Source organism: Salmo salar, chromosome 12 (genome assembly GCF_965601325.2).
Source record: "Salmo salar chromosome 12, fSalSal1, whole genome shotgun sequence".
NCBI classification, from domain to species: domain Eukaryota; kingdom Metazoa; phylum Chordata; class Actinopteri; order Salmoniformes; family Salmonidae; genus Salmo; species Salmo salar.
This window is the reverse complement of record NC_138302.1, coordinates 14,270,001-14,297,455: the sequence shown is the minus strand read 5'-3', so window position 1 is coordinate 14,297,455 and position 27,455 is coordinate 14,270,001. Positions and strand designations below refer to the sequence as shown.

General features: G+C 45.2%; 2 protein-coding genes across 3 annotated transcripts in view; both read left to right on the top strand.

Moving 5' to 3' along the window:
* Positions 1-12,438, top strand: part of LOC106564236 (mycbp associated protein) — a 45,221-nt gene extending 32,783 nt beyond the window's left edge. Inside the window, exons 14-20 of one of the 2 annotated variants that reach the window (XM_045690759.2) lie at positions 295-411; positions 618-769; positions 1,101-1,222; positions 4,988-5,127; positions 8,346-8,384; positions 11,588-11,788; positions 12,221-12,438. In XM_045690759.2, coding sequence (XP_045546715.2) covers positions 295-411; positions 618-769; positions 1,101-1,222; positions 4,988-5,127; positions 8,346-8,384; positions 11,588-11,788; positions 12,221-12,295 — 846 coding nt within the window. In that variant the 3' untranslated portion in view covers positions 12,296-12,438. The remainder of the gene's footprint in view (positions 1-294; positions 412-617; positions 770-1,100; positions 1,223-4,987; positions 5,128-8,345; positions 8,385-11,587; positions 11,789-12,220) is intronic. The other variant, XM_045690761.2, reaches the window with a different exon arrangement.
* A 146-nt stretch (positions 12,439-12,584) lies between these two features.
* The window catches only part of LOC106596101 (epsin-3), a 22,356-nt gene continuing 7,485 nt past the window's right edge, over positions 12,585-27,455 (top strand). Inside the window, exons 1-5 of the mRNA XM_082958409.1 lie at positions 12,585-12,992; positions 22,168-22,383; positions 23,617-23,775; positions 25,949-26,032; positions 26,861-27,332. Of these exons, the coding sequence (XP_082814535.1) occupies positions 22,315-22,383; positions 23,617-23,775; positions 25,949-26,032; positions 26,861-27,332 (784 nt within the window). The 5' untranslated portion in view covers positions 12,585-12,992; positions 22,168-22,314. The remainder of the gene's footprint in view (positions 12,993-22,167; positions 22,384-23,616; positions 23,776-25,948; positions 26,033-26,860; positions 27,333-27,455) is intronic.

Genomic DNA, 27,455 nt, shown 5'->3' with positions numbered 1-27,455 from the left:
CCATTACTATAATTATGTGTGATCATGGCTTTTGCCGTTGAACATGAATGGATTCTCTCTCAATATGTAAAAACAGACCAACAGAAAAAAGGACAAAGACTTAAAGGAGTCCTCAGTGATTACTATGATGACGATGATTTAGGTTCATTCATGGTTCTAGCTGATTTCTGAATAGAATAACACCTTCCTCTTTCTGTTGGGTTGTTTAGTCACACACACACACACACACACACACAACACAACTGGCCCATACTGTGTTTGTAACAGTAAACTGTTGGTCCATCTCGGTCCTAGCTGCAGTACCGTTATGAGACAGTGGAGGCGCTGAAGAGCCTGTGGCAGCAGGTGACCGCAGAAACAGGAGAAGACAGAGAAACAGCCTGGGACCTCTCTGTGTCTACACTACGACAGGTACACACACATACCTCACGTGCGCAGCAGAGATGCAACAGGTCCCATTCACAGAGTCTCAACCGGGGATGGAACCCCTAACCTTTCTATCTCCTCCTCTCCTCTCCTCTCCTCTCCTCTCCTCTCCTCTCCTCTCCTCTCCTCTCCTCTCCTCTCCTCTCCTCTCCTCTCCTCTCCTCTCCTCTCCTCTCTGTTCCCCTCTCCAGGCGGTGCTGGCTCTACCCCAGGGGGACGGGGAGCAGGATGAACCCCAGGAGAGGCTCACCAGAGAGGGGGCTCTGGGCCTCTATAACACCCTCCTCCTGGAGCTCACCCAGCCACTCATACAACACACGCCACTACCACTCAACGCTATAGGGTGAGGAGGGAGGGAGGGAGGGAGGGAGGGAGGGAGAAATAAATATAGAGGTGGGAGGAGAGAGAAAGAAAGAGAGACAGGAAGGGAGACAGAGATGCAGCACCGGTCTGGAGAAAAGAGACGAGGGAATATTGATGGGGAAACTAAAGAATGAAAGGCTACAACAGAAATTGATCAACAGTGCAGTTGATTATAAAAAAGTGTGTGTGTGTGTGTGTGTGTGTGTGTGTGTGTGTGTGTGTGTGTGTGTGTGTGTGTGTGTGTGTGTGTGTGTGTGTGTGTGTGGTGTGTGTGTGTGTGTGTGTGTGTGTGTGTGTGTCAACCCCTGCAGGTTGCAGCTGTGGAGAGAGCTGTTGGACGGTCTGGTCAGTGCAGCTCTGTGGCTCAGACATCTACTGGGTCTCCCTGAGACAGACACATGGGAGGAACACACACAGGACCACCACCACAGCTGTGAGTCTAACACACAGGACCACCACCACAGCTGTGAGTCTAACACACAGGACAACCACCACAGCTGTGAGTCTAACACACAGGACAACCACCACAGCTGTGAGTCTAACACACAGGACAACCACCACAGCTGTGAGTCTAACACACAGGACAACCACCACAGCTGTGAGTCTAACACACACAGGACCACCACCACAGCTGTGAGTCTAACACACAGGACCACCACCACAGCTGTGAGTCTAACACACAGGACAACCACCACAGCTGTGAGTCTAACACACAGGACCACCACCACAGCTGTGAGTCTAACACACAGGACAACCACCACAGCTGTGAGTCTAACACACAGGACAACCACCACAGCTGTGAGTCTAACACACACAGGACCACCACCACAGCTGTGAGTCTAACACACAGGACCACCACCACAGCTGTGAGTCTAACACACAGGACCACCACCACAGCTGTGAGTCTAACACACAGGACCACCACCACAGCTGTGAGTCTAACACACAGGACCACCACCACAGCTGTGAGTCTAACACACAGGACCACCACCACAGCTGTGAGTCTAACACACAGGACCACCACCACAGCTGTGAGTCTAACACACAGGACAACCACCACAGCTGTGAGTCTAACACACAGGACAACCACCACAGCTGTGAGTCTAACACACACAGGACCACCACCACAGCTGTGAGTCTAACACACAGGACCACCACCACAGCTGTGAGTCTAACACACAGGACAACCACCACAGCTGTGAGTCTAACACACAGGACCACCACCACAGCTGTGAGTCTAACACACAGGACCACCACCACAGCTGTGAGTCTAACACACACAGGACCACCACCACAGCTGTGAGTCTAACACACAGGACCACCACCACAGCTGTGAGTCTAACACACACAGGACCACCACCACAGCTGTGAGTCTAACACACACAGGACCACCACCACAGCTGTGAGTCTAACACACACAGGACCACCACCACAGCTGTGAGTCTAACACACACAGGACCACCACCACAGCTGTGAGTCTAACACACAGGACCACCACCACAGCTGTGAGTCTAACACACACAGGACCACCACCACAGCTGTGAGTCTAACACACACAGGACCACCACCACAGCTGTGAGTCTAACACACACAGGACCACCACCACGACACACACATGACACACACAAGCATGTACACTGACATACACACAAACACACACACTATCAGCCCGTCTACCACTACAACCCACTATCAGCCCGTCTACCACTACAACCCACTATCAGCCTGTCTACCACTACAACCCACTATCAGCCTGTCTACCAGTACAACCCACTATCAGCCTGTCTACCAGTACAACCCACTATCAGCCTGTCTACCAGTACAACCCACTATCAGCCTGTCTACCACTACAACCCACTATCAGCCTGTCTACCAGTACAACCCACTATCAGCCCGTGTACCACTACAACCCACTATCAGCCCGTCTACCACTACAACCCACTATCAGCCTGTCTACCACTACAACCCACTATCAGCCTGTCTACCACTACAACCCACTATCAGCCTGTCTACCACTACAACCCACTATCAGCCTGTCTGCCACTACAAACCACTATCAGCCTGTCTACCACTACAACCCACTATCAGCCTGTCTACCACTACAACCCACTATCAGCCTGTCTACCAGTACAACCCACTATCAGCCTGTCTACCAGTACAACCCACTATCAGCCTGTCTACCAGTACAACCCACTATCAGCCCGTCTACCAGTACAACCCACTATCAGCCCGTCTACCACTACAACCCACTATCAGCCCGTCTACGTACAACCCACTATCAGCCCGTCTACCACTACAACCCACTATCAGCCCGTCTACCACTACAACCCACTATCAGCCCGTCTACCACTACAACCCACTATCAGCCTGTCTACCACTACAACCCACTATCAGCCTGTCTACCACTACAACCCACTATCACCCTGTCTACCACTACAACCCACTATCAGCCTGTCTACCACTACAACCCACTATCAGCCTGTCTGCCACTACAAACCACTATCAGCCTGTCTACCACTACAACCCACTATCAGCCTGTCTACCACTACAACCCACTATCAGCCTGTCTACCAGTACAACCCACTATCAGCCTGTCTACCAGTATAACCCACTATCACCTGTCTACCAGTACAACCCACTATCAGCCTGTCTACCAGTACAACCCACTATCAGCCTGTCTACCAGTACAACCCACTATCAGCCTGTCTACCACTACAACCCACTATCAGCCTGTCTACCACTAGAACCCACTATCAGCCTGTCTACCACTAGAACCCACTATCAGCCTGTCTACCACTAGAACCCACTATCAGCCTGTCTGCCACTACAACATACTATCAGCCTGTTTGCCAGTACAACCCACTATTAGCCTGTCTACCAGTACAACCCACTATCAGCCTGTCTACCACTACATCCCACTATCAGCCTGTCTACCAGTACAACCCACTATTAGCCTGTCTACCAGTACAACTACTATCAGCCTGTCTACCACTACAACCCACTATCAGCCTGTCTACCACTACATTCTACTATCAGCCTGTCTACCACTACATTCCACTATCAGCCTGTCTACCACTAGAACCCACTATCAGCCTGTCTACCACTAGAACCCACTATCAGCCTGTCTACCACTAGAACTGACTATCAGCCTGTCTACCAGTACAACCCGCTATCAGCCTGTCTACCACTACAACCCACTATCACCCTGTCTACCAGTACAACCCACCATCACCCTGTCTACCACTACAACCCACTATCAGCCCGTCTACCACTAGAACCACTATCAGCCCGTCTACCACTACAACCCACTATCAGCCCGTCTACCACTACAACCCACTATCAGCCTGTCTACCACTACAACCCACTATCAGCCTGTCTACCAGTACAACCCACTATCAGCCTGTCTACCAGTACAACCCACTATCAGCCTGTCTACCACTACAACCCACTATCAGCCTGTCTACCACTACAACCCACTATCAGCCTGTCTACCACTACAACCCACTATCAGCCTGTCTACCACTACAACCCACTATCAGCCTGTCTACCACTACAACCCACTATCAGCCTGTCTACCACTACAACCCACTATCAGCCTGTCTACCACTACAACCCACTATCAGCCTGTCTACCACTACAACCCACTATCAGCCTGTCTACCACTACAACCCCCTATCAGCCTGTCTACCACTACAACCCACTATCAGCCTGTCTACCACTACAACCCACTATCACCCTGTCTACCACTACAACCCACTATCAGCCTGTCTACCACTACAACCCACTATCAGCCTGTCTACCACTACAACCCACTATCAGCCTGTCTACCACTACAACCCACTATCACCCTGTCTAACACTACAACCCACTATCAGCCTGTCTACCACTACAACCCACTATCACCCTGTCTGCCACTACAACCCACTATCAGCCTGTCTGCCACTACAACCCACTATCAGCCTGTCTACCACTACAACCCACTATCAGCCGGTCTACCAGTACAACCCACTATCACCCTGTCTACCACTACAACCCACTATCAGCCTGTCTACCACTACAACCCACTATCACCCTGTCTACCACTACAACCCACTATCACCCTGTCTACCACTACAACCCACTATCAGCCTGTCTACCACTACAACCCACTATCAGCCTGTCTACCACTACAACCCACTATCAGCCCATTCCTTTCCAGGGGGAAAGATGAAGAAAGAGGAGAAGTTTGAGAAGAAGGCAGGAGCAACCCTGAAGGAGGAGAAGAAAGGAGGGAGTGTCAAAGAGAAGGAGGAGAAGAAGGGAGCAGCCAAGCCTGCTGTGAAGGAGAAACCAGTGGAGGTGAGGAACTCACCTAATCTAAAAAATAAATCCCCATATCATCCCTAACCTCCTACACCTTAACCTCCTGTCCCCGAACCTCCTACCCCTTAACCTCCTACCCCCTAACCTCCTACCCCTTAACCTCCTACCCCCTAACCTCCTACCCCTTAACCTCCTACCCCCTAACCTCCTACCCCTTAACCTCCTGTCCCCGAACCTCCTACCCCTTAACCTCCTACCCCCTAACCTCCTACCCCTTAACCTCCTACCCCTTAACCTCCTACCCCTTAATCTCCTACCCCCTAACCTCCTACCCCCTAACCTCCTACCCCTTAACCTCCTACCCCTTAACCTCCTACCCCTTAATCTCCTACCCCATAACCTCCTACCCCCTAACCTGCTACCCCTTAACCTCCTACCCCCTAACCTCCTACCCCTTAACCTCCTACCCCCTAAACTCCTACCCCTTAAACTCCTACCCCTTAAACTCCTACCCCTTAAACTCCTACCCCTTAACCTCCTACCCCCTAACCTCCTACCCCTTAACCTCCTACCCCTTAACCTCCTACCCCCTAGTCACTTTGTGTATATGTTATCAAGCTCTATTCCTAACCAGAGATACTATGTTTATCTGAAAGGATCAGATAGGTGTTAGTAATATAGTGTAACTCCTAGTCTATCAGAGAGTGGGGTGGAGCTATTACCAGATGATTTATACCTATCCAATCAGAGAGTGGGGTGGAGCTATTACCAGATGATTTATACCTATCCAATCAGAGAGTGGGGTGGAGCTATTACCAGATGATTTATACCTATCCAATCAGAGAGTGGGGTGGAGCTATTACCAGATGATTTATACCTATCCAATCAGAGAGTGGGGTGGAGCTATTACCAGATGATTTATACCTATCCAATCAGAGAATGGGGTGGAGCTATTACCAGATGATTTATACCTATCCAATCAGAGAATGGGGTGGAGCTATTACCAGATGATTTATACCTATCCAATCAGAGAGTGGGGTGGAGCTATTACCAGATGATTTATACCTATCCAATCAGAGAATGGGGTGGAGCTATTACCAGATGATTTATACCTATCCAATCAGAGAATGGGGTGGAGCTATTACCAGATGATTTATACCTATCCAATCAGAGAGTGGGGTGGAGCTATTACCAGATGATTTATACCTATCCAATCAGAGAATGGGGTGGAGCTATTACCAGATGATTTATACCTATCCAATCAGAGAGTGGGGTGGAGCTATTACCAGATGATTTATACCTATCCAATCAGAGAATGGGGTGGAGCTATTACCAGATGATTTATACCTATCCAATCCCTTCAGACCTCTAAAGTGTCTAGATCAGGGCTCTCCAACCCTGTTCCTGGAGAGATACCCTCCTGTAGGTTTTATCTCCAACCCTGTTCCTGGAGAGATACCCTCCTGTAGGTTTTATCTCCAACCCTGTTCCTGGAGAGACACCCTCCTGTAGGTTTTAACTCCAACCCTGTTCCTGGAGAGACACCCTCCTGTAGGTTTTATCTCCAACCCTGTTCCTGGAGAGATACCCTCCTGTAGGTTTTATCTCCAACCCTGTTCCTGGAGAGACACCCTCCTGTAGGTTTTATCTCCAACCCTGTTCCTGGAGAGACACCCTCCTGTAGGTTTTATCTCCAACCCTGTTCCTGGAGAGACACCCTCCTGTAGGTTTTATCTCCAACCCTGTTCCTGGAGAGACACCCTCCTGTAGGTTTTATCTCCAACCCTGTTCCTGGAGAGACACCCTCCTGTAGGTTTTATCTCCAACCCTGTTCCTGGAGAGATACCCTCCTGTAGGTTTTATCTCCAACCCTGTTCCTGGAGAGACACCCTCCTGTAGGTTTTATCTCCAACCCTGTTCCTGGAGAGACACCCTCCTGTAGGTTTTATCTCCAACCCTGTTCCTGGAGAGATACCCTCCTGTAGGTTTTCACCTCCTGTAGGTTTTCAGGGATGATTTTACGTTAAAACCTACAGGAGGGTTTCTCTCCAGGAACAGGGTTGACACCAACACCAGATGGCAGCAAACACCTGCCTGTCTGTCTGTTTGTCTGCCTGTTTGTCTGCCTGTATGTCTGCCTATCTGTGTCTGCCTGTTTGTCTGCCTGTATGTTTGTCTGTCTTCCTGCTTGTCTGTCTGTATGTCTGCCTGCCTGTCTGCTTGTCTGTCTGCTTGTCTGCCTGTCTGCCTCTCTCTCCTCTTTCTCCTCTCTCTCTCCCTCCTCTCTCTCTCCATCTCTCTGGTGGTTAGGTGAGTCATAGGTGAGCAACAGTTTATTTGTCACCAGGTGCCATGGTAACCGAACACTGTGTGAATATGTGCATCTGCTCTCAAACTGTGTCCAGGTTGTGAGTTATGACACCTGTACAGGTCACACACACATTACACACACACTACACACACGTAGGCGGCGCGCACACACACACACACACACACACACACACACACACACACACACACACACACACACACACACACACACACACACACACACACACACACACACACACACACACACACACACACACAGCTAGAGGCATGTCCATCTGTACACCAACAACTATGAACAGAACGTACGGCTGAAATATCACAATCACAAAGACACTACTACCAGCACACCCACTCTCTATCTATCTATCTATCTATCTATCTATCTATCTATCTATCTATCTATCTATCTATCTATCTATCTATCTATCTATCTATCTATCTATCTATCTATCTATCTATCTATCTATCTATCTATCTATCTATCTATCTATCTATCTATCTATCTATCTATCTATCTATCTATCTATCTATCTCTCTCTCTTTCTGTCTCTGTCTGTTTTTCTTTATCTCTCTCTCCCCACCTGGGTTCATTCTCTCTAACTCTCTCTCTCTAACTCTCTCTTTCTCTCTCTATAACCCACCATCTCCCTCCCTCCACCATCCCCCTCTCCGCATCCCTCCCTCGCTCTCTAACCATCTCTCTCCCTACCCCCATCCCTCTCTCCCTCCCTCCCTCACTCCCCCATCCCTCTCCCCTCCTCCCCCATCCCTCTCTTCCAGGAGCATCCTGGCAGTAAGAAGATGTGGTGGGGGGGTGTCCTGCTCTCACTCTAACCCATCCCTCTCTCTCTCTCCCTCCCTCCCCATCCCTCTCTCTCCCTCCCCATCCCTCTCCCCTCCTCCCCCATCCCTCTCTCCCACAGGAGGTTGGTGGCACCTTAATTGTGGAGGACTGGCTCTTGGTAATGGCTGGAGTGGTATACGGTGGATTCGGAAAGTAATCAGACCTCTTTTTTGCTACGCATTTTGTTACGTTACAGCCTTATTTTTCTTCTAATCGTCTACACACAATACCCCGTAATGAAAAAGCAAAAACAGGTTTTAAGAAATGTTTGTATATGTATTAAAAATAAAAAACTGATATCACATTTACATAAGTATTCCTTCCCTTTGCTATGAGACTCGAAATTGAGCTCAGGTGCATCCTGTTTCCATCGATCATCCTTTAGATGTTTCTACAACTTCATTGGAGTCCACCTGTGGTAAATTCAATTGATTGGACATGATTTGGAAAGGCACCCACTTGTCTGTATAAGGTCCCACAGTTGACAGTGCATGTCAGAGCAAAAACCAAGCTATGAGGTCGAAGGAATTGTTTGTCTAGCTCTGAGACAGGATTGTGTCGAGGCATATATCTGAGGAAGGGTACCAAAACATTTCTGCAACATTGAAGGTCCCCAATAACACAGTGGCCTCCATTAATCTTAAATGGAAGAAGTTTGGAACCACCAAGACTCTTCTTAGAGCTGGCTGCTCTGAGCAATTGGGGGAGAAGGGCCTTGGTCAGGGAGGTGACCAACAACCCAATTGTCACTCTGACAGAGCTCCAGAGTTCCTCTGCGGAGATGGGAGAACCTTCCAGAAGGACAACCATCTCTGCAGCACTCCACCAATCAGGCCTTTATGGTAGAGTGATGTCGTGTCGTGACTTTCATTAATCTGATGACTGTTATTCATTTAATTCACTAACTATGTTTAATTGTTACCTGATTAAATTAATCATGTAACAATTAACTCATTAGGAAGTTGGGGCACCACGGAAGAAGTTGTTTAATGAGTTACCATCTCCTGAATTAAACTGTAGAAGATATAAATGATAAATCGATAACGGTCACTTATTAATATTTACCTCATCAGTCTCACTCTGATCGGTCGCAACCTTCTTGGATCCGCAAGAACCCCAGCCAAGCTCATTATTGAATACTACACAAATTGATTGAATTATTTATTTACTAGCTAACTAAATAATAACAGAATAACATACACACTTACTTGAGACAAAGGTCCCTAGTGGACTGACAAGATATGACGGCTTGTTACAACATAACGTTAGATGGAGAGAGGAAAAGAGAGAGAAGAAAGGGACACTTATCGTGGACACATTCTCGGACTGTTTTCAAATGAATCATATACCTTGCACACGAACCACCGCCCGTTTGGGATAATGCATTTACGTGTTGAATGCCTTCATTCGTTGTCCATCTCGGTCAGGACCAAGCCCTCTCAGAAGGTTGTTTCGGTGGGCTCTCCCGGGGGTGTAAGGCTCTAATTGTCCACCAGAGGTTACAATGTCCTTATTAGTTGTCTGTGGCTTCAATGATTCACCAGTAATTGTCTGAGGTGAACTTATCCTTTCTTCCTCGGGTAGATAGTCAAAGTTCCAAACTCACTTTACACACGCAGGTGCAGACTGGCGGGGTCCTGGTCTGATAAGTTCATTTTCTTCACCTCTTGTTGAGAGTTTCAAAGTTTCTAACCATTTCAACGTGTGGTTCACGGTCTCACGTATTTTGGTCTGGTATGTTAATTCTTAGCGAGTCATTTTAAGCACTCTGGTCGGAAAGGGTGGTTCCATCACACTGACACGCTCTTCTGACCTCATTCGGGCCGTGGCTATTTAATGTGCAAAGGACATGAAAACCCATTATCTTATTAGAAAACCAAAATCACATTCCTATCTTAACACTATTTTCATCGTTCTTCATATTGTATTCACAATGTATTGGATATAAACTTGACAGCCAAAAGGGGGTTCGTTCCTAAGTTACAGTATTTGGTTTATGGAGTTTTTAATAACATCACAAAATGAAAAGCAATATGACATGATTATTCTTTAGATCCCCACTGACCATTGTTAACATTCCTATCTTAGAAATATTGTTCCAATATTGACTTTTTTGGGACGTTATAGTTTTGGCGGAAAAAGTATTCTGTAGACAAAAGGGACATTTCTTTACCAATACTGAAGAGAAAGAGGGAGATTCCCCTCCTGCCTAATTTACAGTGTTAAGGTGTCAAACCCCCCCCCCCCCCCCCTCCTTTTCTGCGGGTGATGAGAGGGGTCTGGTCAACGTCAGCCATTTGCCAAGCTGATCTGAGGCCTTGGATCCTCAACCAGGAGAGTCATGATAGTGGCAAAACGATAACCACTCCTCAGTAAAAGGCACGTGACAGCCCGCTTGGAGTTTGCCAAAAGATACCTAAAGACTCTCAGACCATGAGAAACAAGATTCTCTGGTCTGATGAAACCAAGATTGAACTCTTTGGCCTGAATGCCAAGCATCACGTCTGGAGGAAACATGGCACCATCCCTACGGTGAAGCATGGTGGTGGCAGCATCATGCTGTGGGGATGTTTTTCAGTGGCAGGGACTGGGAGACTTGTCAGGATTGAGGGAAAGATTAACGGAGCAAAATACAGAGAGATCCTTGATGAAAACCTGCTCCAGCATGCTCAGGACCTCAGACTGGGGTGAAGGTTCACCTTCCAAACAGGACAACAACCCTAAGCACACAGCCAAGATAACGCAGGAGTGGCTTTGGGACAAGTCTCTGAATGTCCTTGAGAGGCCCAGCCAGAGGTCGGACTTGAACCCGATAAAACATCTCTGGAGAGACCTGAAAACAGCTGTGCAGCGACGCTCCCCATCCAACCTGACAGAGCTTGAGAGGATCTGCAGAGAAGAATGGGAGATACTCCCCAAATACAGGTGTGCCAAGTTTGTAGCGTCATACCCAAGAAGACTCAAGGCTGTAATCGCTGCCAAAAGTGCTTCAACAAAGTACTGATTTTAAAGGGTCTGAATACTTATGCAAATGTGATATTTCCGTTTTTTATTTGTAATACATTTGCAAAAATGTATGGGGTATTGTGTGTAGATTGACTAGGGGAAAAGATATTCAATCAATTTTAGAATAAGGCTGTAACGTAACAAAATGTGGAAAAGGTCAAGGTGTCTGAATACTTTCCGAATGCACAGTAAGTGGAATGGTATCAAATAGATCAAACACATGGTTTCCTGGTGTTTGATGACATTCCATTTGCTCCGTTCCGGCATTTATTAAGAGCCGTCCTCCCCTCAGCAGCCTCCTGTGCTCTCTTCCAGGAGCGTCCAGGCAGTAAGAAGAAGGGTCGTGAGGAGGTCGTGGTAGGGGGCAAGCGTCCTGGAGGTAAGCCTGGTAAAGAACCAGGCAGAGAGCCCTCCTCCACCACAACCAGCCCTGAGAGTGACTACCAGGACCACCACACTGACTCTACTGTAGAGCCTGAACTACAGGGCAAATACAGGAGACAGCTGCACCAACAGGCTAGTACACTATACTATACTATACTATACTACCAGGGCCACTAAACGGTCTCTACTGTACATCATGCTATACTATAGACACTACTAGTGTAATATTAGTACTTTTGTAATAACCATAATCCTTTATCCGAAATCGCTTACTAACACTGCTGTTATCTTCCCCCTCTCTCTCTCTCTCTGTCGCTCTCTCTCTCTCTGTCGCTCTCTCCCTTTCTCCCTCTCTTCCTTCCTCTCTCTCTCTCTTCCTTTCTCTCTCTCTCTCTGTCACTCTCTCTCTCTCTTCCTTTCTCTGTCGCTCTCTCTCCCCCCTCTCTCGCTTCCTTTATCTCTCTCTCTGTCGCTCTCTCTCTCCCCCCTCTCTCTCTCTTTCTGTGTCTCTCTTTCTCTGTCTTTCTCTCTTCCTTTATCTCTCTCTCTGTCTTTCTCTTCCAGGTGTATATTCTAATGGAAGGCTTAGTGGACTCTCTGTGTGTGCTGTTGGATGAGTCTGCAGAGGGACAGGCCTGAGCTGACACACACACACACACACACGCTCTCTGATCACACTATAATACATTCCACTCTTCCCTAACACACACATTTGTACAGAGAATCCATCACAGGTGCAGAGGTTTATTTCCTCACTATGACGTCAATAAACTTGCTTTGTGAACTTACTATCTTTGTTTACTTCCTATGACTGTGATATGTGGTTGTCATACATAGCTACCTCACTCACACACTGATTCTGCATCGGAGGAGCGTGGGTTAAACGCTGACTGCATGCTACCCACTACCCAGTATCCACCCCCATCCCACCCCCTCGCTCTCCCTCTCTCAGCTGTGTGTACGAGTACCTGCCATGCGTGCGTGTGTGAGTGGGCGCGTGAGTGTGCCATGCCGTTGGTTGTCCTATGCGGATTTCACAGTTGCTGCCCGCCTCGTGTCTCGCAACTTCACCCGAAAAGGAACAGACTACGAGTCCCTTCGGAATTCCACTGCCGTTCCACGCACGGGGCTGAAGCATGGCATTCTGCTTGTCTGGCCTCATTCGGGAATAGCCTACCGATAGCTCCCTTACTCGCTGCATCTCTGTGCTACGGTTCAGTGCTGCTGATACCGGTGGTTTAGTACTGCTGGGGGAATACCGACACTGCAGAGAGAGGGAAGGAGCGGAGAGGAGGATGGTGCCTGGTGTAGGAGGAGGGAGGTGATCATGGCAGAGGTAAGCGGAAAGGACAGAATGCGGTAAACTAAACACATAGGACACCTGGGTTTTTAGGCTACCGCGACATAAAAAATGTAACAAAATACTGCGATTTTTAAACATAGCCAAAGCTTTCTATTACTGAAACTTGGATGATTTCGATAGGCTATTAGTTCGTTTGACATTAGTCGCCAGTTTATTTTTGCAACATAAGCGGTGTGTTGTATAGGTAGTGTAGGCAATTTGAGGGTGTATGTTGTGGTTAGTGTAGCCATGTTTTCTTGACAGCTCAGATTGGACGATGAGCACATCGCGTTGCATAAGAATATTTGCATGAGTGCTTTGGTAGTTTAGTAGTCAGTGCTTCCTCTAGCCTTTTGGGGGCCCTACGCAAGGTTTTGTCAGGGGGCACCTCCCCTCCTCGCAGGCAGAACGTTTTAGTGATATGTGTGGGAGTGACTAATAAAATCAATGGGGGCCCTCAGGTCAGGGCCCCTGAGCAGATGCCCTGTGTCCCGTCGGTAATTTGGTGATGATTAGGCCTATTACAAGGGTTAGATAGCTGGGTAGACTACCTTACCTAGCAATCAAAACAATGTTAGCTGACATTGGCTAATTGAGGGACTGACAACCAGTGGTGTAAAGTACTTAAGTCAAAATAAAGGGGGGTATTATTTCTATTTTTGACAACTTTTACTTCACTACATTCCTAAAGAAAATATTGTACTTTTTATTCTATGCATTTTCCCTGACACCAAAAAGTACTCGTTACATTTGGATTGCATAGCAGGACAGGAAAATAGTTAAATTCACGCACTTATCAAGAGAACATGTAGTCATCCCTACTGCCTCTGGCTTGGCGGATTCACTAAACACAAATGCATCTTTTGTAAATAATCTCTGAGTGTTGGACTGTGCCCCTGGCTATCTGTACATTTTAAAAACAAGAAAATGGTGCCGTCTGCTTTGCTTAATCAAAGGAAATTTTAAGTAATTTTTTACTTTTGATACTTAAGTATAATTGAGCAATTACATTTACTTTTGATACTTAAGTATATTTAAAATCAAATACTTTTAGACTTTTACTCATGTAGTATTTTACTGGCTGACTTTTACTTGAGTAACTTTCTAGTAAGGTATCTATACTTTTACTCGAGTATGACAACTGGGTACTTTTTCCACCACTGCTGACAACAAGAGAAAAACTGCTGATGAACAAAAAACACATCTAGAAATTGTACTTTTCTAATTCTCAAGAATAAGTTGAGACCCTGACTCAGTTTATATACAGTACCAGTTAAACATTATGGACACAACTACTCATTCTTGGGTTTTTCATTATTTTTTACTATTTTCTACGTTGTAGAATAATAGTGAAGACATCAAAACTATGAAATAACACATATGGAATCATGTAGTAAGCAAAAAAGTGTTAAACAAATCAAAATATATTTTAGATTTTTTTTTAAGTAGCCACCCTTTGCATTGATGACAGCTTTCACGCTCTTGGCATTCTCTCAACCAGATTCATCTGGAATGCTTTTCCAACAGTCTTGAAGGAGTTCCCACATATCCTGAGCACTGTTGGGTCATTGTCCCGTTTAAAAACAAATTATAGTCCCACTAAGCGCAACCCAGATAGGGCTCTTGAGTGGCGCATCGGTCTAAGGCACTGCATCTCAGTGCTAGAGGTGTCACTACAGACCCTGGTTTGATTCCAGGCTGTATCACTACCTGGCCGTGATTGGGAGTCCCATAGGGTGGCGCACAATTGGCCCAGCGTAGTCTGGGTTAGGGTTTGGCCGGGGTAGGCCGTCATTATAAATAAGAATTTGTTCTTAACTGACTTGCCTAGTTAAATAAATAAAAAAAATGGATGGTGTATCGCTGCAGAATGCTTTGGTAGCCATGATGGTTTAGTGTGCCTCAAATTTTTTTGCAGCAATTCGACCATGAAGGCCTGATTTACGCTTTCTCCTCAGAACAGTTGATGTTGAGATGTGTCTGTTACTTAAAGTTTGAAGCATTTATTTGGGCTGCAATTTCTGAGGCCGGTAATTCTAATGAACTTATCCTCTGCAGCAGAGGTCATTCTGGGTCTTCCGTTCCTGTGGTGGTCCTCATGAGAGCCAGTTTCATCATAGCGCTTGATGGTTTTAGCGACTGCACTTGAAGAAACTTTCAAAGTCCCTGAAATTTTGCGGATTCACTGACTTTCATGTCTTAAAGTAATGATGGACTGTCATTTATTTTTGCTTATTTGAGCTGTTCTTGCCATAATATGGACTTGGTCTTTTACCAAATAGGGCTATCTTCTGTTTACCACCCCTACCTTGTCACAACATAATTGGCATTAAATGCATTAAGAAGGAAAGAAATTCCACAAATGTACTTTTAACAAGGCACACCTGTTAATTGAAATGCATTCCAGGTGACTACCTCATGAAGCTGGTTGAGAGAATGCCAAGAGTGTGCAAATCTGTCATCAAGGCAAAGGGTGGCTACTTTGAAGAATCTAAAATATATTTTGATTTGTTTAAAATGTTTTTGGTTACTACATGATTTCATGTGTTATTTCATAGTTTTGATGTCTTCACTATTATTCTACAATGTAGAAAATAATAAAAATAAAGAAAACCCATTGAATGAGTAGGTGTGTCCAAACTTTTGACATGTACTGTATACTGTATATTTAATAGTCGGGGGGGCCCCTAGTAACCTATAGCGGGCTGCTGCATGGATAGGAGGTGTGTGTGTGTGACACTGCTGGGAATAGACACGCCTTGCATCACCACCTGTCAAATGCACCTATTCCTCTACTTCCCATGCACAGCTGACCATAAACAGGGTGACGTGTGATTAAAAAATGACATACCTGATTTGTTTGATATTAATAGTAAACAATTATTTACTGAACAAACAGTAAGATATTTCTGTCCTGCTAATGCTGTGTTTTTATGGTCTCCACTCTAGTTCCCTGCAGCTAATCTGGGCTTGTGGTCACTAGAGATGGCTTGAGCTGACAAATGAGTTAAACACTGCATTACATAGACAAGATGTGGTGGGTGTAACCGAGATAGAGATAGCCAGGAGGAGTTTAGAACAATTCCTCATTGTCTCTAAATCATCCTTGCATCTGGGAAACTAAGCCAGGGAGGGGTTAGGACAACACCCACGTGCAGATAATGACAGGATGAACCCAGAGTGGCTTATGATACTCCTTATGAACCTACCATGACTGAGCATTGTTAGTGTCAGCTATATATAGTACTCTGCATTTGTGTAAAGCTTAGGTTACTCGGTCCAACACTCAAGGGTGGAGGATCGACCAGGCTCATTTTAGCAATAATTAATCAATATTAAATAAAGATGATTGTTTGAAGAAATGACCAAATCTCTCTCAGTACTGAATTTCCATGACAGATGTAAAACGCTGTGGGCACCACGAGCTGCAGTTAGTTCTCCTCCACGTTCAACGGACCAATGAGGGCTCTATCCTCAGTCACTCGTCTGCTACAAGGACCCTTACAGGGGATAGCCCATGTTGATTGGACTGATGTTACTGGGGAGGAAAAGAGGAATTCAAGGGTAGAACAAGAACAGTGCTTTTACATCCCTTCACTGAAATCTCTGAACTGCTGATATCTCCATTCTTTATTTTCTCCTCAAGTCTCTCTTCTCTCTCTTCTCTCTCTCCCCTCTCTCTCTCTCCTCTCTCGCCTCTCTCTCTTCTCTCTCTTCTCTCTCTCGCCTCTCTCTCGCCTCTCTCTCTCTTCTCTCTCTCTTCTCTTTCTCTCTTTTCTCTCTCTGTTCTCTCTCTCTTCTCTCTCCCTTCTCTCTCTCCTCTCTCACCTCTCTCGCCTCTCTCTCTCTCTCTCTCTCTTCTCTCTCTCTTCTCTCTCCCCGTCTCTCGCTCTCTTCATTGAGAACTGGCAAGGAGGTCATGTTTGTGTCAGCATACCCAAATTGACGTGTGTGTGTGTGTGTGTGTGTGTGTGTGTGTGTGTGTGTGTGTGTGTGTGTGTGTGTGTGTGTGTGTGTGTGTGTGTGTGTGTGTGTGTGTGTGTGTGTGTGTGTGTGTGTGTGTGTGTGTGTGTGTGGGGGATTTGTCAGAAAGGTGATACTGATTGAACTGCTGATGTCTCCATTCTTTATTTTCTCTGTCCTCAAGTCTCTCTCCTCTCCTTTCACTCCTCTTTCCTGCTCTCTCCTGCTCTCTCCTTCTCTCTCTTCTCTCTCTCCTGCTCCCTCCTTCTCCCTCTCTTCTCTCCCTCTCTTCTCTCTCTCTCTTTCTTTCTCTCAGTGTGTATTGCAGTTCTTCAGTGATATTGCTGAAGTCAGCACTACTGCAGGACAAAGCATTCTGTGACTGTTCTGTTCATCCTAACATCCTATTGGAGGACGGCTGTAGAACATGCCGTCTTATTGGAGGACATTTGAAATAGAGAACTAACCAAAGACCCTGTTTGCAAACTGAGCCAATAATTGGGGAAAATATCCTAATTGGTCTACTTGTGTAAATGCAGCCAAAGGGCTATACATTTGAGTTTTTGCCCCTAGCACTAACACCTGATTCCACTCATCAACTCATGATCAAACCTGTGATTAGTGGGATCAAGTGCGTCGTGCTATGGCAAAAATAAAAATGCACCCCGTTTGGGTCCCCAGAACCAGGATGAAGAAACATTGGTTTAAATGGGTTAGTTGTGATGTGAACACAGTCTGAAGTACACAGGAGCCAGATACAGGCGAGAGAAATACAGTCACAGCTCTTAAGAGATGAAGTCCCTAATGTCTCTGGTAATATATGAGTTTAGATGTGAAAGTAGGTTACAGTGTGTGTGTGTGTGTGTGTGTGTTGGCCTGGATAAGACCAAGCTCTGCCAGACACATCAATAGTGCCACTTTTTATGACCTACTTCCTGTTAACAAGTAGAATACGGTTCCTCCTACACCCTGATCTAAGGTCAGTTATGTGTTTTCCCTCTAATGGTTCAGGACAGTATTAGGAAAGTGTAATCTGGTCCTAGATCTGTGTTTAGGTTAGTATTTAATGGTTAACGTTATGATTATGGGAGTGTAATCTGGTCCTAGATCAATGACTAGGTTAGTATCTAATGGTTCAGTCTGAATTTGTTGCAGGGAACTGACTAGGTCTGCAGGCTGCAAGGCAACAAATTCAGCATTGGCCACAGGACAATAAATCAATCTAGTCTCTTCAGAGTTCGTCCCAAATGGCACCCTATTCACATTAAAGGACACTACATTAGACCAGGGCCTGTAGGGCTCCTGTTAAGAGTAGTGCACTAAATGGAATATGGTTCACTATATGAGGAATATGGTTCACTATATATGGAATATGGTTCACTACATTGAGGGGAAAAAGTATTTTGATCCCCTGCTGATTTTGTACGTTTGCCCACTGACAAAGAAATGATCAGTCTATAATTTTAATAGTAGGTTTATTTGAACAGTGAGAGACAGAATAACAACAAAAAAATCCAGAAAAACCCATGTCAAAAATGTTATAAAATTATTTGCATTTTAATGAGGGAAATAAGTATTTGACCCCTCTGCAAAACATGACTTAGTACTTGGTGGCAAAACCCTTGTTGGCAATCACAGAGGTCAGACGTTTCTTGTAGTTGGCCACCAGGTTTGCACACATCTCAGGAGGGGTTTGGTCCCACTCCTCTTTGCAGATCTTCTCCAAGTCATTAAGGTTTCGAGGCAGACGTTTGGCAACTCGAACCTTCAGCTCCCTCCACAGATTTTCTATGGAATTAAGGTCTGGAGACTGGCTAGGCCACTCCAGGACCTTAATGTGCTTCTTCTTGAGCCACTCCTTTGTTGCCTTGGCCGTGTGTTTTGGGTCATTGTCATGCTGGATTACTCATCCACGACCCATTTTCAATGCCCTGGCTGAGGGAAGGAGGTTCTCACCCAAGATTTGACGGTACATGGCCCCGTCCATCGTCCCTTTGATGCGGTGAAATTGTCCTGTCCCCTTAGCAGAAAAACCCCACCAAAGCATAATGTTTCCACCTCCATTTTTGACGGTGGGGAGGGTGTTCTTGGGGTCATAGGCAGCATTCCTCCTCCTCCAAACACGGCGAGTTGAGTTGATGCCAAAGAGCTCCATTTTGGTCTCATCTGACCACAACACTTTCACCCAGTTGTCCTCTGAATCATTCAGATGTTCATTGGCAAACTTCAGACAGGCATGTATATGTGCTTTCTTGAGCAGGGGGACCTTGCTGCAGGATTTCAGTCCTTCACGGCGTAGTGTGTTACCAATTGTTTTCTTGGTGACTATGGTCCCAGCTGCCTTGAGATCATTGACAAGATCCTCCCGTGTAGTTCTGGGCTGATTCCTCACCGTTCTCATGATCATTGCAACTCCACGAGGTGAGATCTTGCATGGAGCCCCAGGCCGAGGGAGATTGACAGTACTTTTGTGTTTCTTCCATTTGCAAATAATCGCACCAACTGTTGTCACCTTCTCACCAAGCTGCTTGGCGATGGTCTTGTAGCCCATTCCAGCCTTGTATAGGTCTACAATCTTGTCCCTGACATCCTTGGAGAGCTCTTTGGTCTTGGCCATGGTGGAGAGTTTGGAATCTGATTGATTGATTGCTTCTGTGGACATGTGTCTTTTATACAGGTAACAAACTGAGATTAGGAGCACTCCCTTTAAGTGTGCTCCTAATCTCTGCTCGTTACCTGTATAAAAGACACCTGGGAGCCAGAAATCTTTCTGATTGAGAGGGGGTCAAATACTTATTTCACTCATTAAAATGCAAATCAATTTATAACATTTTTGACATGCATTTTTCTGGATTTTTTTGTTGTTATTCTGTCTCTCACAGTTCAAATAAACCTACCATTAAAATTATAGACTGATCATTTCTTTGTCAGTGGGCAAACGTACAAAATCAGCAGGGGATCAAATACTTTTTTCCCTCACTGTATATATGGAATATGGTTCACTATATGAGGAATACGATTCACTATATGAAGAATATGGTTCACTATATATGGAATATAGTTCACTATATGTGGAATATGGTTCACTATATGAGGAATACGATTCACTATATGAAGAATATGATTCACTATATGAGGAATATGGTTCACTATATGAGGAATATGGTTCACTATATGAGGAATATGGTTCACTATATATGGAATATAGCTCACTATATGTGGAATATGGTTCACTATATATGGTTCCCTATATATGGAATATGGTTCACTATATGAGGAATATTTTTCACTATATGAGGAATATGGTCACTATATGAGGAATATGGTTCACTATATGAGGAATATGATTCACTATATGAGGAATATGGTTCACTATATATGGAATATAGTTCACTATATGTGGAATATGGTTCACTATATATGGTTCCCTATATATGGAATATGGTTCACTATATGAGGAATATTTTTCACTATATGAGGAATATGGTTCACTATATGAGGAATATGGTTCACTATATGAGGAATAGGGTTCACTATATATGGAATAGGGTTCACTATATGTGGAATATGGTTCACTATATATGGTTCCCTATATATGGAATATGGTTCACTATATGAGGAATATTTTTCACTATATGAGGAATATGGTCACTATATGAGGAATATGGTTCACTATATATGGTTCCCTATATATGGAATATGGTTCACTATATGAGGAATATTTTTCACTATATGAGGAATAGGGTTCACTATATGAGGAATAGGGTTCACTATATATGGAATAGGGTTCACTATATTTATTTATTTCACCTTTATTTAACCAGGTAGACGAGTTGAAAACAAGTTCTCATTTACAACTGCGACCTGGCCAAAATAAAGCAAAGCAGTGCGACACAAACAACACAGAGTTACACATGGGATAAACAAACATACAGTCAATAACACAATAGAAAAATCTATATACAGTGTGTGCAAATGTAGTAAGATTAGGGAGGTATGGCAGTAAATAGGCCATAGTGGCGAAATAATTACAATTTAGTATTAACACTGGAGTGATAGATGTGCAGGTAGAGATACTGGGGTGCAAAAGAGCAAGAAGATAAATAACAATATGGGGATGAGGTAGCTGGGTGGGCTATTTACAGATGGGCTGTGTACAGTAAGCTGCTTTGACAGCTGATACTTAAAGTTAGTGAGGGAGATATAAGTCTCCAGCTTCAGTGATTTTTGCAATTCTTTCCAGTCATTGCCAGCAGAGAACTGGAAGGCAAGGTGGCCAAAGGAAGTGTTGGCTTTGGGGGTGACCAGTGCAATATACCTGCTGGAGCGCGTGCTACGGGTGGGTGTTGCTATGGTGACCAGTGAGCTGAGATAAGGCGGGCATTACCTAGCAAAGACTTATAGATGACCTGGAGCCAGTGGGTTTGGTGACGAATATGTAGCGAGGGCCAGCCAACGAGAGCATACAGGTCGCAGTGGTGGGTAGTATATGATGCTTTGGTGATAAAATGGATGGCACTGTGATAGACTACATCCAGTTTATTGAGTAGGGTATTGGAGGCTAATTTGTAAATGACATCGCCGAAGTCGAGGATCGGTAGGATGGTCAGTTTTACAAGGGTATGTTTGGCAGCATGAGTGAAGGATGCTTTGTTGCGAAATAGGAAGCCAATTCTAGATTTAATTTTGGATTGGAGATGTTTAATATGAGTCTGGAAGAAGAGTTTAAAGTCTAACCAGACACCTAGGTATTTGTAGTTGTCCACATATTCTAAGTCAGAAGCGTCCAGAGTAGTGATGCTAGACAGGCGGGCAGGTGCAGGCAGCGATCGGTTGAAGAGCATATAGGGAATATGGTTCACTATATGGGGAATATGGTTCACTATATGGGGAATATGGTTCACTATATGGGGAATATGGTTCACTATATGGGGAATATGGTTCACTATATATGGAATATGGTTCACTATATGGGGAATATGGTAACTAGCTATTTAACAGTTGAAGTATTTAGTAGTCATATTACTGGATAATTAGCTAATTAACTAAGGAGCAGTTGAGTTGATGATATTGACTTGTATTAACACATTTGAATTGTTATTTTAGAGTTTAAATGTCTGTCTATAGCTCTATTTCTTTTGTCTTTCTCTCCTTTCTCCTTCTCTCCCTCCCTCTCTCTCCCTCTCTCTCTCTTTCTCTCCTACAGTGGTGCCTCTGACCCCCTCTCCAAAGAGCGGAGACTCTACTGCCTCAACTACCTCCCTCCTCCTCCCTCTTATCCCAAACCCCTTACCCCACCCCCTCTAACACTTACCTTACACCCCTAACGCCCCCCCCCCCAACACGAGTCACCATGACGACCTCAGCTTTGCGTCGCCAGGTGAAGAACATCGTTCACAACTACTCTGAGGCAGAGATCAAGGTGACTGTAACTAACTATACTAACTCTACTATATTTTAGACTTTCCTTCTGTGTGTTGTAGAAAGTTGTGTTTGCCTGGTGTGTTCCCACCTGTGGTCCCGGCTGGATTATTTAACCATTGGGTAACACTGTGGTGTAATGTCAGGCAACACTGTGGTGTAATGTCAGGCAACACTGTGGTGTAATGTCAGGCAACACTGTGGTGTAATGTCAGGCAACACTGTGGTGTAACGCCAGGCAACACTGTGGTGTAACGCCAGGCAACACTGTGGTGTAATGACAGGCAACACTGTGGTGTAATGACAGGCAACACTGTGGTGTAATGCCAGGTAACACTGTGGTGTAATGCCAGGCAACACTGTGGTGTAATGCCAGTTAACACTGTGGTGTAATGCCAGGTAACACTGTGGTGTAATGCCAGGTAACACTGTGGTGTAATGCCAGGCAACACTGTGGTGTAATGCCAGGTAACACTGTGGTGTAATGCCAGGTAACACTGTGGTGTAATGCCAGGCAACACTGTGGTGTAATGCCAGGTAACACTGTGGTGTAATGCCAGGCAACACTGTGGTGTAACGCCAGGCAACACTGTGGTGTAATGACAGGCAACACTGTGGTGTAATGACAGGCAACACTGTGGTGTAATGCCAGGTAACACTGTGGTGTAATGCCAGGCAACACTGTGGTGTAATGCCAGTTAACACTGTGGTGTAATGCCAGGTAACACTGTGGTGTAATGCCAGGTAACACTGTGGTGTAATGCCAGGCAACACTGTGGTGTAATGCCAGGTAACACTGTGGTGTAATGCCAGGTAACACTGTGGTGTAATGCCAGGCAACACTGTGGTGTAATGCCAGGTAACACTGTGGTGTAATGCCAGGCAACACTGTGGTGTAATGCCAGGCAACACTGTGGTGTAATGCCAGGTAACACTGTGGTGTAATGCCAGGTAACACTGTGGTGTAATGTCAGGGAGCTTGCTATTCAGTTTGATGGTTCCATACTCGGCTATGAATTGATACATGTTCATTAATGATTTATTGACTACTTACAAAGCCTTTCTACACTATTGGTAGCCCCTACCTTTCACACCTGCTACACTGGGGCGTTGAGAAGGCAGCCCATCATTATAGGTAAAATGTTACCAGAAATATGCCCCCCCCCACCCCTCTTCTAAACCTGGTGTGTGATACTGCTTTCTCTCATTCCAATAAACCTCCCTCCTCAACCAGGTGCGCGAGGCGACGTCCAACGACCCGTGGGGCCCCTCCTCCTCGCTGATGTCAGAGATCGCTGACCTCACCTTTAACGTGGTGGCGTTTGCTGAGGTCATGGGCATGGTCTGGAAACGCCTCAATGACCACGGGAAGAACTGGAGACACGTCTACAAGGTAAACACCTTTAAAGAGACACCATTACGTCTACAAGGTAAACACCTTTAAAGAGACACCATTACGTCTACAAGGTAAACACCTTTAAAGAGACACCATTACGTCTACAAGGTAAACACCTTTAAAGAGACACCATTACGTCTACAAGGTAAACACCTTTAAAGACACACCATTACGTCTACAAGGTAAACACCTTTAAAGACACACCATTACGTCTAGCAAGGTAAACACCTTTAAAGACACACCATTACGTCTACAAGGTAAACACCTTTAAAGACACACCATTACGTCTAGCAAGGTAAACACCTTTAAAGACACACCATTACGTCTACAAGGTAAACACCTTTAAAGACACACCATTACGTCTACAAGGTAAACACCTTTAAAGACACACCATTACGTCTACAAGGTAAACACCTTTAAAGACACACCATTACGTCTACAAGGTAAACACCTTTAAAGACACACCATTACGTCTACAAGGTAAACACCTTTAAAGAGACACCATTACGTCTACAAGGTAAACACCTTTAAAGACACACCATTACGTCTACAAGGTAAACACCTTTAAAGAGACACCATTACGTCTACAAGGTAAACACCTTTAAAGACACACCATTACGTCTACAAGGTAAACACCTTTAGACACACCATTACGTCTACAAGGTAAACACCTTTAAAGACACACCATTACGTCTACAAGGTAAACACCTTTAAAGAGACACCATTACGTCTACAAGGTAAACACCTTTAAAGACACACCATTACGTCTACAAGGTAAACACCTTTAAAGACACACCATTACGTCTACAAGGTAAACACCTTTAAAGACACACCATTACGTCTACAAGGTAAACACCTTTAAAGAGACACCATTACGTCTACAAGGTAAACACCTTTAAAGACACACCATTACGTCTACAAGGTAAACACCTTTAAAGACACACCATTACGTCTAGCAAGGTAAACACCTTTAAAGACACACCATTACGTCTACAAGGTAAACACCTTTAAAGACACACCATTACGTCTAGCAAGGTAAACACCTTTAAAGACACACCATTACGTCTACAAGGTAAACACCTTTAAAGACACACCATTACGTCTACAAGGTAAACACCTTTAAAGACACACCATTACGTCTACAAGGTAAACACCTTTAAAGACACACCATTACGTCTACAAGGTAAACACCTTTAAAGACACACCATTACGTCTACAAGGTAAACACCTTTAAAGAGACACCATTACGTCTACAAGGTAAACACCTTTAAAGACACACCATTACGTCTACAAGGTAAACACCTTTAAAGAGACACCATTACGTCTACAAGGTAAACACCTTTAAAGACACACCATTACGTCTACAAGGTAAACACCTTTAGACACACCATTACGTCTACAAGGTAAACACCTTTAAAGACACACCATTACGTCTACAAGGTAAACACCTTTAAAGAGACACCATTACGTCTACAAGGTAAACACCTTTAAAGACACACCATTACGTCTACAAGGTAAACACCTTTAAAGACACACCATTACGTCTACAAGGTAAACACCTTTAAAGACACACCATTACGTCTACAAGGTAAACACCTTTAGACACACCATTACGTCTACAAGGTAAACACCTTTAAAGACACACCATTACGTCTACAAGGTAAACACCTTTAAAGACACACCATTACATCTACCATTTCCTGGTTGCTAAAATTCTAATAGTTTATGTAGCTAAACAAGCAGCCAGTGTATAGAGAATCATTGTACCATCTAAACTGCTGTGAATTATATTTTCCATAACCAAAAATATTGTCCTTTCAACTGTTTGAAGCTGGTGTACAAAACGGAAAGTAAAAGATGCAAAAACATTTACTTAAGAAGGGAGGCGTAGACAGATCTACCGCTTCTTAGACTTGCTTTCAATGAAAATGTACATTTGGAATAGTTACATTTTCCAGCTTTAAATCAGTCTATTTTGGTCTTGTTTTATTATCCTATTCCTGTGAGTTTGTACTCATTTTTATCCTTCTATGCAGCTTTTATTGTCTTTCATCTAGATATATATATATTTAAGCTATGTATTTAAGTGTTTGTTTAGTATGTACAGCATCTTGAGTTGTGGTGTCTGTATGAAATGTGCAGTAGAAATAAAGTTCTATTATATGACAAGGCCCTGACGCTGCTCGACTACTTGATCAAGACCGGCTCAGAGAGAGTGGCTCAGCAGTGCCGCGAGAACGCATTCACCATACAGGTGGGTGGGGGAAACTGGAGTACGGTGGGGAGGGTGTTCTGGCACAAAATGGCAGTGAGAACTCATTCACCATACAGGTGGGTGGGGGAAACTGGAGTACGGTGGGGAGGGTGTTCTGGCACAAAATGGCAGTGAGAACTCATTCACCATACAGGTGGGTGGGGGAAACTGGAGTACGGTGGGGAGGGTGTTCTGGCACAAAATGGCAGTGAGAACTCATTCACCATACAGGTGGGTGGGGGAAACTGGAGTACGGTGGGGAGGGTGTTCTGGCACAAAATGGCAGTGAGAACTCATTCACCATACAGGTGGGTGGGGGAAACTGGAGTACGGTGGGGAGGGTGTTCTGGCACAAAATGATATAAATGTTGCAGTGGACTCCTGCTCTCCTCTCTTAGAAATAAAGGTGCTATCGAGAACCTTAAAGGGCTATTCGGCTGTTCCCTGAGGAGAACCCTTTGAAGAACCCTTTTTAGTTTCAGGTAGAACCCTTTTGTGTTCCATGCAAAACCCTTTCCACAGAGGGTTCTACATGGAACCCAAAAGGGTTCTACCTGGAGCCAAAAAGGGTTCTACCTGGAACTAAAAAGGGTTCTCCTATGGGGACAGTCGAAGAACCCTTCATTAGCTCATTATTATGGATGTATCCAAATAATTGTCACTAGAAAACAGCTTAGATTTGTGTCGGGACTATTATCTTGTGGAAGGATGAAATAGTATAAATATGTTTAAAGTTTTTAATGAAAATATGTCAATCATTATTTGTATATAATATAATGCTAAGGAATCAATTTGATATTAAATCCTCATCATCATGTCTCCATGTAGACGCTGCGTGACTTCCAGTACATGGACCGTGATGGCCGTGACCAGGGGGGCAACGTGAGGGAGAAGGCCCGCCAGCTGGTGTCTCTTCTCAGGGACGAGGAACGGCTCAGACAGGAGAGGAGCCAGGCATTGACGACTAAAGAACGCATGACGGCTGGAACGGGGACGGGGGGCGGAGGAGGAGGGACGGGGGGCGGAGGAGGAGGGACGGGGGGCGGAGGAGCAGGGACGGGGGGCGGAGGAGCAGGGACGGGGGGCGGAGGAGGAGGGACGGGGGGCAGAGGAGGAGGGACGGGGGGCGGAGGAGGAGGGACGGGAGGCGGAGGAGGAGGGACGGGGGGAGGAGGAGGGACCGGACATGGAGTGGTACCGCCAGCGTACCAACCAGGGCGAAGGACCAGCCAGCCAAATGTGGCAGCTGTCTATGGGGAAGAGTTCATCCGCTCCCGGGGCTCGCCCTCCTCCTTTAACTGTGAGTGTAGACTTTAATACTTCCCCTTTAACTGTGAGTGTAGACTTTAACACTTCCCCTTTAACTGTGAGTGTAGACTTTAACACTTCCCCTTTAACTGTGAGTGTAGACTTTAATACTTCC